This window comes from Staurois parvus, unplaced genomic scaffold (genome assembly GCF_062004578.1).
Source record: "Staurois parvus isolate SC_StPar_1 unplaced genomic scaffold, SC_StPar_1.0 ptg001612l, whole genome shotgun sequence".
NCBI classification, from domain to species: domain Eukaryota; kingdom Metazoa; phylum Chordata; class Amphibia; order Anura; family Ranidae; genus Staurois; species Staurois parvus.
The window spans coordinates 246,817-262,825 of NW_028319408.1; the positions used below are offsets into that span (position 1 = coordinate 246,817).

The following is a 16,009-nucleotide window of genomic DNA, read 5'->3' on the forward strand; positions in this document are numbered from 1 at the left end:
GTGAACGTCGGACAGCGTGTACCCCTCCATCAAGTACTCAATGACAGCATGTTGCTTCTGCTTGGAACCCATTATTTACCTGGAAGAAGGAAGGGGGAAAGGAAAGGAAAGGAGAGGGAACGAAGGGAGGGAGGGAGAGAAAGGAAGGGTGGAGGGAGAGAAAGGAAGGAAGGAAGGAAGGAAGGGTGGAGGGAGAGAAAGGAAGGAAGGAAGGAAGGAAGGAAGGAAGGAAGGGTGGAGGGAGAGAAAGGAAGGAAGGAAGGAAGGAAGGAAGGAAGGAAGGGTGGAGGGAGAGAAAGGAAGGAAGGAAGGAAGGAAGGAAGGGTGGAGGGAGAGAAAGGAAGGAAGGAAGGAAGGAAGGAAGGGTGGAGGGAGAGAAAGGAAGGAAGGAAGGAAGGAAGGAAGGAAGGAAGGAAGGAAGGAAGGGTGGAGGGAGAGAAAGGAAGGAAGGAAGGAAGGGTGGAGGGAGAGAAAGGAAGGAAGGAAGGAAGGGTGGAGGGAGAGAAAGGAAGGAAGGAAGGAAGGGTGGAGGGAGAGAAAGGAAGGAAGGAAGGAAGGAAGGGTGGAGGGAGAGAAAGGAAGGAAGGGTGGAGGGAGAGAAAGGAAGGAAGGGTGGAGGGAGAGAAAGGAAGGAAGGGTGGAGGGAGAGAAAGGAAGGAAGGGTGGAGGGAGAGAAAGGAAGGAAGGGTGGAGGGAGAGAAAGGAAGGAAGGGTGGAGGGAGAGAAAGGAAGGAAGGGTGGAGGGAGAGAAAGGAAGGAAGGGTGGAGGGAGAGAAAGGAAGGAAGGGTGGAGGGAGAGAAAGGAAGGAAGGGTGGAGGGAGAGAAAGGAAGGAAGGGTGGAGGGAGAGAAAGGAAGGAAGGGTGGAGGGAGAGAAAGGAAGGAAGGGTGGAGGGAGAGAAAGGAAGGGTGGAGGGAGAGAAAGGAAGGAAGGAAGGGGAAGAAAGGAAGAAGGACAGAGGAAGAAAGGAAGAAGGACAGAGGAAGAAAGAAGAAGGACAGAGAAAGAAAGAAGAAGGACAGAGGAAGAAAGAAGAAGGACAGAGGAAGAAAGAAGGAAGGAACAACCCATGCAATTAATAAAAGGTTATGCCCAATTTACATTACCTGGCATGCAGCCTTAGTATGGTTTTTTCTTGTTTATTCTGCCCAGACATACACTTTAAGGTAAATGAGAAGGCAAAGGAAAGGTTGACATTTTAGTGGAGAGAGAGATGGAGATGTAAACATTCGCTCCAATGTAAAGAGGAGGAAACCGAGGAGTGTGATGGCACTTGTAGTGTTTTCTATGGGGTGCACCAGAAGCTGCTTGCGTTTTGTAACCACATTTTTCCATTTTCCGGTTCATATAGAATAAAAAAGGAAACAATTCATAGCAACACAGCTTAGGAGTGTGTCACAATGTAAGAAAAGCCCCAGCAGGACCATCTGTAACAGGAATAGAAAATTTGGAGGTAGTTTACATGGCAAGAGAGAAATGTACAAGAGGCGAGAACCAAGAACTCTACAAGATGGGACAAGGTAAAGACAGAGAACCGCTGGGAGTATTATACAATGGGACGGGGAGAGCAGGCAACATTAACAGGGGCATCTAATAAGGCAGAGGCCAATATCCAGCGTCAACCAATCAGCAATCTGACCACTGTAATTTATACATTCTGATTGGCTGCTGGGGGCTACTGCATTTCATATCCTCACTGCTCTTGGTTCTGCCTTAATAAATTAGCCTGAAAATGGTGGATGGGAGAGATCAGCAAAGAAGGCATGGGGAATTAGAAGGACAGAAGTCCAGATAAGAGCTGGAGACAGACCCTGCATGGTGTGTAGTCCCAATAACCAACACTAGTGAATGCGGTCACTATGGGAGTGCGCCTCCTGCAGGGTCTGAGAGGAAAAGTCTAATACTGTCACAAACATGGCCTATATCTCCCATCAGGCTGATCAGCACTCACTCCTCCTGAGACAGACAGAGAAATGCAGGTACCACACAACCCAAATACTCGCTGCTCTCTCCCCTAAGGGGAGCCTGCTCTGTGCTTATTTCTTCTTCCTTTCCTGGGAGCAGCGTGGACAATACCTAGAGAGAAGAAAGGAGGGGGAGCGGTAAATACAAAGGACTAGGTGAAGGAATGATATCAACAATAAGATGCTGGGGCAAGAACAGAAAGAGGAGACTGAGAATGGAGATGCTAAAGCAGAACTTTACCCATAACAACCTGATAGAAAATAATGTTCTTTAGCAAGGAACATACATTCCATATTAATAATTATGCCACCAAAATGAGTTTGTGCTGTAAATTGCCTCCAGCATTGTCTTTGTTTCTTCTTGCTGGAGGCGGCCATTTTGCTACAGCCCAGAGCTCCTGAGCAGCAGTAAATCGTTAGGCTGTCAGCAGATCGGCCTCTATATTTTCAGCATAGTGCCTTAAATAAAGAGCAACTGAGCATGTGCAGAGCGGCGTGAGACCAGTGTATTACTGGATTTTAAATAGTATAGGCACTTATATTTTAATGTTTCATATAGCTACACCTGCAAAAGGGACCAGCATGAAGTGATCTAGCAGAACTTCATTTTCTGATTAAAGTTCCACTTTAATAGACAAGGAAGGAAAAAAGAGAGATGGAACTGGGGGGATGGGGGGTTGGGGAGGAGACAGAAAGGTGACACTAGGAGCCAAGTGGATGGTACAATGGTACGGAGGAGCAGGAAGGAATGGTAATGACAAAGACTGATGCAGTGAGAGATATTTCTGAGGGAAACAAAACAAGGGAGGACCCCCCCCGTGCCCATCCTCCTCCGAAGCAGCTCCCCCCCCCGTGCCCATCATCCTCCGACGCAGCTCCCCCCGTGCCCGTCATCCTCCGACGCAGCTCCCCCCCCCATGCCCGTCATCCTCCGACGCAGCTCCCCCCGTGCCCGTCATCCTCCGAAGCAGCTCCCCCCCCGTGCCCGTCATCCTCCGACGCAGCTCCCCCCCGTGCCCGTCATCCTCCGACGCAGCTCCCTCCCGTGCCCGTCATCCTCCGACGCAGCTCCCTCCCGTGCCCGTCATCCTCCGACGCAGCTCCCCTCTTGCCCGTCATCCTCCGACGCAGCTCCCCCCCCCGTGCCCATCATCCTCCGAAGCAGCTCCCCCCCCCCGTGCCCGTCCTCCTCCGAAGCAGCTCCCCCCCGTGGCCGTCATCCTCCGACGCAGCTCCCCCCCCCCCGTGCCCGTCATCCTCTGACAGAGCTCTCCCCTGTGCCAGTCATACACCGACTCGACTTTCCCCCATGCCCGTCATCCTCCGACAAGGTTCCCCTCCCCCAAGCCCATCATCCTCCAACGCAGTTCTTCCCCCCCCCTGTGCCTGTCGTCCTCCGATGCAGCTCTCCCAGTGCCTGACATCCTCTGATGTGTGCCCTCCACCCCCTCATACCCATCATCCTCCAGCGCAGCGACCCACCCCTGTGCCCGTCGGCCTCCAACGCACGCTCTCCACTCCATGACTATCGTTCTCTGATGCGCACTCTGCTCCCCCACCCCCCCATGACTGTCGTCCTCCGACGTGGCCCCCCTCCCCCAAGCCCATCATCCTCCAACGCAGTTCTTCCCCCCCCCTGTGCCTGTCGTCCTCCGATGCAGCTCTCCCAGTGCCTGACATCCTCTGATGTGTGCCCTCCACCCCCTCATACCCATCATCCTCCAGCGCAGCGACCCACCCCTGTGCCCGTCGGCCTCCAACACACGCTCTCCACTCCATGTCTATCGTTCTCTGATGCGCACTCTGCTCCCCCACCCCCCCATGACTGTCGTCCTCCGACGTGGCCCCCCCGTGCCCGTCATTTCCTGATCGCGCCCTTCCCCCCCCCCCCCCCAAGTCTGTAGTCCTCCAATGCACCCCCCCGTGTTGGTCATCCTCCAAAGTGCCCCCCAATGCCCGTTGTCTTCTATGCACTCACAACCCGCCCCTGTCGTCTTCCAATCACCACCACCCCACCCATGTCCATCGTCCTATGACGCGGCCCCCTCTGTGTCTGCTGTCCTCCAAAGCAGCCAGAAGACGGACTGAGGGGGTGAGACAACAAAGCATAATGTGGAGAGGCAGCCATAAGGAGGAAGAAACACACAGACACAGGGAACATGAGCGCATGGTTACATAACCAGTATGGTATTGGCAGACTCACCATTTTCCACGAGGTTTTGTAGCAAGCCCGACACAGGCAAAGTGAAACCACTCAATGGAGCACTGCGGAAGAACAACCAAGACAGTGAGAATAAAGTACACAAACATGAGAGAAGGTACATTATAGACCGAAAAGGAAAAATACTCAACGATGTGCTACAAGTTATCCCATGATGAGAGCAGAGACCAACAAGTCTACTCTATAAAGTTGGGAAACAGCAGGGGTGTGGCCAACAGCAACTATTCAGTTTTAGTTTTTAAACTGCTGGCAGAATTATCGTACGTGGGCCTGGAAAGAGGTTTCATAGATCGTTCGAAATACCATCCCCCACCCAGAAGGGACAGGCCAACCTTAGGTCAGCAGTGACCATGTACGTTAGTTAACCACTCGCCAACCGCGTTATAGTCAAATGACGGCTACAGTGCAGTTGTCCAGTTGTGGGAGGGCGTCATATGATACCCTCCCACGCACCCCCAGCGGTGCGTACCCGGCAATCTCTGTGATTGCTGTGTCCTAGCTGATCACGTGATGAGGTAAATGGCCAATCACAGCGGCCTTTTACCATGTGATCAGCTGCGTCCAACGACACAGCAGATCACCGGGTAAATACAGTTGTTGGTTATCGGCTGCACTTTCCTGAAGCTGTCACAGCATGAGAAAAGTGCTGCCGATAACCGGCAATTGTCAGAGAACAGATAGGCACTGATCAGTGCCCAGCAATGCTTCCCACCAGTGCCACCCACCTGTGCCAAGCAGTGCCACCCACCAGTGCCCATCATTGCTGCCTACCAGTGCAGCATCATCAGTGCCGCCCATCAGTGCATATATATATATATATATATATATACACATACACATATCTATCTATACACAGACACATATACAGTGGGGCAAAAAAAAAAGTACTTAGTCAGCCACCAATTTTGTAAGTTCTCCCACTTACAGAGATGAGAGAGGCCTGTAATTGGCATCATAGGTAGACCTCAACTATGAGAGACAAAATGAGAAAACAAATCCAGACAATCACATTGGCTGATCTGGAAAGAATTTATTTGCAAATTATGGTGGAAAATAAGTATTTGGTGAATATGAAAAGTTCATGTCAATACTTTGTTATATATCCTTTGTTGGCAATGACAGAGGTCAGACGTTTCCTGGAAGTCTTCACAAGGTTGGCACACACTATTGCTGGTATGTTGGCCCATCCTCCATGCAGATCTCCTCTAGAGCAGTGATGTTTTGGGGCTGTCGCTGGGCAACACGGACTTTCAACTCCCTCCAAAGGTTTTCTATGGGGTTGAGATCTGGAGACTGGCTAGGCCACTCCAGGACCTAGAAATGCTTCTTACGAAGCCACTCCTTCGCTGCCCGGGCGGTATGTTTGGGATCATTGTCGCTCTCACCTTTAGCTGCACCCGTTTTACGACTGGTGTCTGTTTCCTGAGGGAAACATCCCTCACTACTCATGTGATCCTTATCAGCTTCTAATTGGGGTGGAGTTGAATGCTCATTTGAGCATCTCCCTATAAATTTAGATCAGCTCATGGGGGAGATCTCTGATGGGGGGCACAGTCTCTGATGGGGGTGCTGCTTCAGATTGAGTGCGGCTTAGAACGAGTGCATAGAAGAAGCAGTTAAACGCAGCAGTTGAACTAAAGCAGGAGAACCCAAGCAGCAGGAAGACACAACAGCAAGAAACTCTACTGCATGCTGGAAGACTGCAAGCAAACACCCTGGGAAACCTCTTACATGCCTGAGTCCCACTCTGTGTACCTTTATATAATACACCCCTCTTCTCCCTATCATATTACTATCCTCTGTTCCCAAATCTCATTTCTTTACCCCTCTGCTCCACCCCACAACCTGTACATCTCCCCCTCACTGCTATCATCTCCCTACTATTGCTCTCTTCACCTCCCCAAAATGCCTCTTCCACTCCTTCTCATTTTCCTCTCCTCCATTCCCAAAATCCATTCACTATATCCCTCTGCCCCTCCCAAACAATTGTATATTGTGTCCTCACTGCTTCCCTCACCCCTCTATGGCACCCACCACCTCCTCCTATTACTCCACTCTCCCACTGACCCCAACACCTCCACTAGTAGTTTCACACGCTCCTGCACATCCCGCTCCCATGCCACCTTTCTCACCCTTCTCCTCCTCCTAGCCGCAGGGGACATCTCCCCGAATCCTGGCCCTCCACCTCCCTCACCCGCTCAACACCCTCCCACCTCCACGTCCTACTGCAACCCCCACAACTTAGTATCTGTCCCCCTGCTCCCTAAAATCTCCCCCCCGTTTTCATGTGCACTCCTGAACACCCGTTCGGTGTGCAACAAGCTTACCGCCATCCACGACCTCTTTGTTTCCCGCTCCCTCAACCTCCTAGCGATCACGGAAACCTGGATCCAGCCCACTGACTCTACCTCCCCTGCTGCACTCTCCTACGGAGGTCTCACCTGGACCCACTCACCCAGGCCTAACGGTTGTAAAGGTGGTGGGGTTGGTCTGCTCCTGTCACCGCAGAGCACCTTCCGAGTCCTCCCAAACCCCCCCTCCCTATCCTTCTCCTCCTTCGAGGCCCACTGCGTCCGACTATTCTCCCCAACCCCCCTGAAGATTGCTGTGATATACCGGCCTCCTGGATCTATACCCCGCTTCCTGGATGACTTCTCCTCCTGGCTACCCTTCTTCCTCTCCTCTGAGCTACCCACCATCATCCTTGGGGATTTCAACATCCCTGTCAACCTCGACAACCCAGACACAGCCCGTCTCCTCCACCTAACCTCCTCCTTTGCACTTGCACAGTGCATACAATCCACCACCCACTCTGACGGAAATATCCTGGACCTTGTCTTCTCCAACCGCTGCGCTCCCCACAACCTCACTAACACCCCCTTCCCTCTCTCTGACCACAACCTGATCACCTTCTCTATCTCCTCGTCCTCCAACGCCTACCCCTCCAAATGTCACACTACTAACAGCCGTAACCTCCGCAACCTTAACCCTGCCTCCCTCCACTCTGCAGCTGACCAACTCCACGACCGCATCCTCCCCCTGTCCTGCCCCGACTTGGCTTTGACCGCCTACAACAATGCGCTCTCAACAGCCCTTGACTCACTAGCGCCTTTAACCACACGCAACATCAGACCCCGACCGCTCCAGCCCTGGCAGACTAATCACACCAAAACCCTCAAACGACAAAGTCGTGCCCTGGAGCGACTATGGCGCAAAACCAAATCCCAACAAGCCTTCACCCGCTATAAATCTGCCTTCCGCACCTACACCTCCTCCCTCCATGCTGCCAAACAGGCCTACTTCTTGACCCTCATCAAGGCCCTCTCCTCCAATCCTCACCTACTCTTCTCTGCCTTCAACTCTCTACTCTCTCCACCCCCACCTCCACCCAGCACCTCACTCACTGCCCTTGAGATTGCCAATCACTTCAAAAACAAGATTGACACAATTCGCAAGGACATTGCCGCAACTCACACACCCTCTCAACCCGTCCCCTCTCACACAGCTACCCCCTTATCCCCCCTCCCCCTCGACATAACCCACAGGGACTTCGTCGCTGCTCAAACTCTCTCCAACCCCCTTCACCCTCACTCAGCTACCCCCTCATCACCCCTCTCCCACGGCCCCACCACTGCTCTGACCTCCTCTTCCACCCCACCCTACATTCCTCATACTGAAGCTCCCCCCACACTCCGCACCTTTGACCTTACTACCATCGAGGAAGTCTCCAAGATCCTCTCTGATGCCCGCCTCACCACCTGCCCCCTCGACCCTATCCCCTCACAACTCCTACGACCTTCCTCCTCCTCCATCCTACGCTCCCTCACCCACATTTTCAATCTCTCCCTCTCCTCAGGCACTTTCCCCTCCCCTCTGAAACATGCACACATCACCCCCATACTTAAAAAGCCCTCCCTGGACCCCAATGACCCGAACAACCTCAGACCCATCTCCCTGCTCCCATTTACATCTAAACTCCTCGAGCGCCTAGTCTACACCCGCCTATGCTCTCACCTCAACGACAACAACCTCCTCGATCCCCTACAGTCCGGCTTCCGTCCCCTACACTCCACCGAATCTGCCTTACTCAAACTCTCCAACGACCTGCTAACTGCCAAAGCTAATGGCCACTATTCAGTGCTCCTACTCCTTGACCTCTCTGCGGCCTTCGACACAGTCGACCACCCCCTCCTCCTCAAAAAACTACACTCCCTGGGCCTCAGAGATTCTGCTCTCTCCTGGCTCTCATCCTACCTGTCACAACGCTCCTTCAGCGTTACCTATAATGCTACCACCAAGGCTCTGTCCTCGGGCCCCTTCTCTTCTCCATCTATACCTCCTCCCTTGGCCAACTCATACACTCTCACGGCTTCAACTACCATCTCTATGCCGACGACACACAAATCTATCTCTCAACCCCCCACCTCACCCCCTTGGTCTCAGCCCGAATCACACACCTACTGAGCGACATATCAGACTGGATGTCGCTCCACTTCCTTAAATTGAACCTCTCCAAAACCGAGTTTCTTGTCTTCCTCCCCCCCAGTCCGGACACCACCCCCCATTGATTTCTCCGTCACATCCAACAACGCTACCATCAAACCCGCCCTGCAGGCCAGAGTACTGGGTTTCATTCTGGACTCCAACCTATCCTTCCAGCCCCAAGTCCAATCTTTAACAAACTCGTGCAGACTCCACCTCCGCAACATCGCCAAAATGCCCACGTTCCTAACCCCAGAAACCACTAAACAGCTCATCCACTCCCTCATCATATCACGACTCGACTACTGCAACTCCCTCCTCACTGGCCTGCCTCGCCGCTGGCTATCCCTGCTTCAGTCCATCCTGAATACGGCTGCCAGACTCATTCACCTTTCCAACCGCTCCATCTCCGCCACCCCCCTCTGCCAATCCCTCCACTGGCTCCCGATTGCGCAACGGATCAAATTCAAAATCCTAACGCTGACGTACAAAGCTGTCCACCATACTGCCCCGAACTACATCACTGACCTAATATCCAAGTACCGCCCAACACGCACACTCCGCTCCTCACAAGACCTCCTTCTCTCTAGTTCCCTGGTCTCCTCCTCCCATGCCCGCCTCCAGGACGTCACCCATCCTCTGGAACTTCCTGCCCCAACCCATCAGATTATCACCTACTCTCCTCTCCTTTAGGCGCACCCTGAAAACCCATCTCTTCAGGGAAGCCTACCCCACCCCTGCTAACTTGCCGACCTCCTCCACTCTTCCTACCACTCCATCCCCCACAGCTATCTCCTCCTGTGCCACCACCCCCTCCCTCCTAGATTGTAAGCTCGAAAGAGCAGGGCCCTCGATCCCCTCATGTTTTGCATTGTATTGGTATTGTTCTGTCACATGTTCTGTCCCCCTTGTTAATGTACAGCGCTGAGCCAACTATTGGCGCTTTATAAATACTGTATAATAATAATAATAATAATAGTCATGTTGGAAGACCCAGCCACGTTTCATCTTCAATGCCCTTGCTGATGGAAGGAGGTTTGCACTCAAAATCTCACGATACATGGCCCCATTCATTCTGTGCTGTACATGGATCAGTCGTCCTGGTCCCTTTGCGGAGAAACAGCCCCAAAGCATGATGTTGCCACCCCCATGCTTCACAGTAGGTATGGTGTTCTTTGGATGCAACTCAGCATTCTCTCTCCTCCAAACACGACGAGTTGTGTTTCTACCAAACAGTTCTATTTTGGTTTCATCTGACCATATGACATTCTCCCAATCCTCTTCTGGATCATCCAAATGCTCTCTAGCAAACTTCAGATGGGCCCGGACATGTACTGGCTTAAGCAGGGGGACACGTCTGGCACTGCAGGATCTGAGTCCCTGGCGGCGTAGCGTGTTACTGATGGTAGCCTTTGTTACGTTGGTCCCAGCTCTCTGCAGGTCATTCACTAGGTCCCCCCGTGTGGTCCTGGGATTTTTGCTCACCGTTCTTGTGATCATTGTGACCCCACGGGGTGAGATCTTGCGTGGAGCCCCAGATCGAGGGAGATTATCAGTGGTCTTGTATGCCTTCCATTTTCTAATCATTGCTCCCACAGTTGATTTGTTCACACCAAGCTGCTTGCCTATTGCAGATTCAGTCTTCCCAGCCTGGTGCAGGTCTACAATTTTGTTTCTGGTGTCCTTCGACAGCTCTTTGGTCTTCACCATAGTGGAGTTTGGAGTGTGACTGTTTGAGGTTGTGGACAGGTGTCTTTTATACTGATAACAAGTTCAAACAGGTGCCATTGATACAGGCAATGAGTGCAGGACAGAGGAGCCTCTTAAAGAAGAAGGTCCAGGTCTGTGAGAGCCAGAAATCTTGCTTGTTTGTAGCTGACCAAATACTTATTTTCCACCATAATTTGCAAATAAATTCTTTCCAGATCAGCCAATGTGATTGTCTGGATTTGTTTTCTCATTTTGTATCTCATAGTTGAGGTCTCCCTATGATGCCAATTACAGGCCTCTCTCATCTCTGTAAGTGGGAGAACTTACACAATTGGTGGTGACTATATACTTTTTTGCCCCACTGTGTGTGTATGTATGTATGTATGTATGTATGTATGTATGTATGTATGTATGTATGTATGTATGTATGTATGTATATATATATATACATACACACACATAATACATACATACATACACACACATATATATATATATATATATATATATATATATATATATATATATATATATATATATACACACACACATACATAATATATATATACATACATTATATATATATACACATACATACATATATATACACACACACACACACACACACACACATATATATATATATACCCATATACACATACATATATATACACACACACACACACATATATATATTATGCACATACACACATCTATATAGCCACACACATACATACATACACACACACGTGATTTTGCGCAGCCCTACCGGTCTGTACTTCTACTATAGGGTGGCGGGAGAGCGATTATTCATGACGATAATATCGTGTGACATAACAAAAATTGTGACAACCACCAGATTTCAGACAATATATACTATTTTGGGGGTTTTATGTAACCTGAGATGCTCTGGCAGCAAAACAGTTAAAGAGCTGACTGCACACACGCTTACATCTGGGTTATCACAGCCGATCATCTCTCCGTAGGACACCTGATGGCACAGACAGTACGTGGGCTCATTGGGATCCACTGGCATATCGAGCACATCGGATGGGTGGACTTTGGTGAAGTTAGTAGCTGGGGTCCCGTACTCTGTCCTGGGGAGGAAAGGAGAAGGGTCAGCACTGGTGCAGGATACATGGGCCAATGAATAAACCCAACGGATCACTCACGTCTGAACGAGTTTGATTTTCTTCTGACCGCTTTTTGCCGTCTCATCGTCAGAATTTTTGACCTTTGACTTAACCTTTGGGGCTTTCTTCTCTTTTTGGCCTCTTCCTTCTGCAGAGAGAATAAGCAGAGTGTAAGTCTGGGGTAAAAGCTAAATTCCAGCAAAAAACTAAGTAAAAATGAAAAATCAAAGCCAGCATTTTGTGTAATATTCAGATTCGATCTAGAGATTTCCCTTGCAGAACATTGCGTCTCGCTGAGGTCCTCAGTCTGAGGCCAACATCATTCAACCCACTTCCTCTAAGCCTAAATCATCCTGGACCCACCCCCAGCCTGTGATTGGACAGTAAAAGGAGAAACAGCACAGCGATGGGCTCCTCTCTCTGTCACTCTGCTCTCTCCTCCTATTAGCATGCTTCGTCAGCAAATGGACTGTTAGGCTTCTTGTGCTGCTTCTTCCTCTCACACTCCAGCCCTGCAGTACTGCAACTGTGTGATCTCCCTGCCAACATTTCCCAACTCAGTCCATGTCCACCTTTGAGTTTTGTGTGTTCCAGATACTTGTTACCTTTCCGGTAAAATAATGAGATAAAAATGCAGATAATTTCCCACCCCATAGAACTTGTATACAAAGGGGTGGAATAATGGTAGCGTCAGTGCCCTCATATGGACACATGCCCATATTGTGGGGTTTATTTGGTAAAGCTGGAGGGTTCAAAATCCGTCTCACTTCTGCATAGAAACCAATCAGCTTCCAGGTTTTATTGCCATAAACCACTTGCCCCCCTGAAGATTTTTTACTTTACACTGTAAGCACACTGCTTTGCATGGCTGTGCTATACAGAGCCATACAAAGCAGTGATCAACAGGTGAGGCTGTGAATGGTGTTGCAGTTATGGTTGAACTGGATGGACTTTTGTAATTTTTCAGCCAGACTAACTATGTAATGTCATTTTTGGTTTACGATTAATTGAGATCCATTGAAAATAATGCCTCGGTTTACAAATTTTTTTTCGCAATACAAAGTAAGTTTCCCCAGGATGCATTGCGCCTGGGAGGTTTATAGCGCTGCACCCGTGCATGCTGGAGTCTATGGTAGCACGTGGCGTCGAGTGTGGAGGTGTTGTAGCGGTTTCTGCATCGAGTTAATACTTGATTAATCATGTCCCTGTACAGTATTTATGCCTTTAAAGTGCACTTTATAAAGAGTTTTGAACAGATAAAAGACTTTTATTTTACTTATTTCTGACCTCCGGAACGGATTAATTGGTTGTCAATGCATTCCTATGGGAAACCGTGTTTCGGTTTACGAATTTTGCACAATACGAAACGTCCCGGAGAACGTATTAAATTAGTAAACCGAGGTACGCCTGTATATATATTTGCGCACCCCCATCGCCCTATAGCTGTATTCCTGCTACAGCGGTTAATTAACCTTCCAGGTGGTAATCCCGAGTGTGGCTCGGGGTTAATTTCAGTATTAGAAGCGGTAACCCCGAGCAACACTCGGGATTACACTGCAGAGATCACTCGAGCCTTACCTTGTCCCACGATCCCGCGAGGTCCTCCCGCTGTGTCCCCTGGCCATGTCCTCCGGCCGATGCTGGCATCAGTCTTCCGGGTTCCATTCCCTGCGAGCGTCCGGATGAATGGGGGTAGGGGGGGGGGGGGAAACAGGCGGGAGATTCAAAATAGTAAAAATTTGACATTCACACAATACACTGTAATCTGATAGTATTCCATTCCTGTATCAAACCATTTCACATACATTTTGTCCCGAGTGCTTTGTCCGGCGCCCTGCCTGCATTTTTACTGTTCTTTCTGCCTGGAAACTGAGAAACGTCCATGGCGTCCAAAAAGCGTCCCTTTAGGTCAGACGCGGTTTTAGACCGGCTAGAGAACAGCGATAGTAAATCAGAACCACTTGCAGAATTGAGTGATAATGATTCGTGGGGAAAATTCCTCATCAGACTCTGAAAACGATTCTGCGACTTTGCTCAGCGATGTGCGAACTTGGCGCTCTATTTCACATTTCAGTGTTTTTGGTTTGATTATATTATTGAATTAACCACTTCCCGTCTGGCCCATGTATATAAACGGCCGGACGGTGGCAGCGCAGGGGCGGGTTGCCGTTCATAAACGGCGCCTGCCATTTTGGATTTTGCATGCTCCCTGGGATCCGGTGCTCACTGTGTCCGATCATTGTACAGGACCCTCTGTATGAGGTCCCGATCATGTGATCACTGATTGGGCAATCAGTGATCACATGAATAGGTGTAAGCAAGATGTCACTTCTGACATCATTGCTTACTACGTGTGAAATCTGTGAATGATCACAGAGATCACATGGTACAGGGCTATTCACAACAGCCTTGTACCATGTGACCAATCACAGCTCTCTCAGTATTTCTCAACGGTTGCAAGAATGCATCCAGAGATAAAGAGAAATGATTGCTTTTACAGCCCTACTGAGCTCCGACACGACCCCCGGCTGAGCTCCCGCACGATCCTCCCCCCCCCCCCCCGAGCTCCCACACGACCCCCCCCGTTGAGCTCCCACACGACCCCCCCCCCGTTGAGCTCCCACACGACCCCCCCCCCCCGTTGAGCTCCCACACGACCCCCCCCCCCCGTTGAGCTCCCACACGACCCCCCCCCCCCCCGTTGAGCTCCCACACGACCCCCCCACCCGTTGAGCTCCCACACGACCCCCCCCCCCGTTGAGCTCCCACACGACCCCCCCCCCCCCGTTGAGCTCCCACACGACCCCCCCCCCCCGTTGAGCTCCCACACGACCCCCCGCTGAGCTCCCACACGACCCCCCGCTGAGCCACACCTAGAGACCTTCAATGAGCATGAACTATGAATCAACAACAAATTGAATGGTCATGGTCAGCCACTCACTCTTTTTCCCTTTGCTGGAGCAGCTGTCGTAATCACTGGACTCAATATGCTTCTCCTTCAGGTCAGCTTCGAACCGAGCCAGGTCCGTGTCCAGCCTCCGAATGTGTTTATCTACCTGGGGGACAGGGAAAATAAAGATTTAAAAACAGTAAAACCCACCCATGTCCACTAAAGCAAACCTGCCTTGCAGCAGAGCTGTAAAGTAGCCAAGAGTTGGCAGCTCCAGCCAAAGTATGGAACTCTCCATAGCAAGCTGGCACATTGTGGCGGAATGACCTCCGGGATTTGCAGCTCCAGCACTGACAGCTCCCTGGCCCCCCCCCCCCCCCCCCCGTCACTGCTGCCTTCTTCTCAGCTCCTTTTTTCAGGTCGGTATCCTCTCTCTTTTGACAATATATATCCTGCCCTTGCACGTGGCGGTTTTATTATCTCCTGGCGCCATTCTCTCATAGACCGCAAATGTGCACTGCCCATGGTATGTGCCTCTGGAAATGCAGAAAGAATTGCTAGGGGAAGAGACATACAAAGTCTGCCATAAAAGCTCTACTGCCTAGCAATTTATTTTTTAGGAGCTCATTTAAAGTGTTACTAAACCCACAACAGTACAATCAGCCTGTAGATGCAGTAAAGCATGCTTGGTATACTCACTGTGGGACCTAAGGGGTTAATCCTCTGCATTGTGTAAAAATACTGTTTGATCCTGTCTTCTCTGATCCTCCCCTTCTTAAAGTGTCCTCCTCTTATCACCTGATAAGACATATCGTGTGGAGTCACTCTGCACATGCTCAGTTTGTTGTGTATTGCTAGAAAAGTTTTTTTTTTTCCTGCATGTGATCAACACAGGGCCAATCAGCACTGTCCAGACAGAGGTCAGGGGTTCTGCAGCCTCCTAGAGCAGAAAGAAAGCTCCTCCTACAAGCTTTAACCAGTGCTCTGCTGGACACTGATAGAAGTCAAAAGACTGCTATATACTGCTGTTGAGAAAATTAATTTAGCAGTTTATATTTACTAAAATAATTGCACTTCCATGTTCTCTGTACTGTGGGAGAGCGGATATAGCAAATGCGGGGTCCGGGGAGAGCGGATATAGCGAATGCGGGGTCCGGGGAGAGCGGATATAGCGAATGCGGGGTCCGGGGAGAGCGGATATAGCGAATGGGGGGTCCGGGGAGAGCGGATATAGCGAATGGGGGGTCCGGGGAGAGCGGATATAGCGAATGGGGGGTCCGGGGAGAGCGGATATAGCGAATGGGGGGTCGGGGAGAGCGGATATAGCGAATGGGGGTCCGGGGAGAGCGGATATAGCGAATGGGGGGTCCGGGGAGAGCGGATATAGCGAATGGGGGGTCCGGGGAGAGCGGATATAGCGAATGGGGGGTCCGGGGAGAGCGGATATAGCGAATGGGGGGTCCGGGGAGAGCGGATATAGCGAATGGGGGGTCCGGGGAGAGCGGATATAGCGAATGGGGGGTCCGGGGAGAGCGGATATAGCGAATGGGGGGTCCGGGGAGAGCGGATATAGCGAATGGGGGGTCCGGGGAGAGCGGATATAGCGAAT

The 16,009-nt window shown here is 50.8% G+C and overlaps 1 protein-coding gene across 1 annotated transcript; it reads right to left on the bottom strand.

The window, feature by feature from the left end:
• Window positions 1–473: 473 nt before the first annotated feature.
• On the bottom strand, window positions 474–14,566 carry ING4 (inhibitor of growth family member 4; the record flags this gene model as incomplete). Its single annotated transcript, XM_089663004.1, has 5 exons — window positions 474–2,076; window positions 4,168–4,229; window positions 11,330–11,474; window positions 11,550–11,658; window positions 14,452–14,566. Coding segments are annotated over 5 exons (471 nt in total), but the record flags the coding sequence as incomplete, so codon positions are not given.
• Between the last annotated feature and the right edge of the window lie 1,443 nt (window positions 14,567–16,009).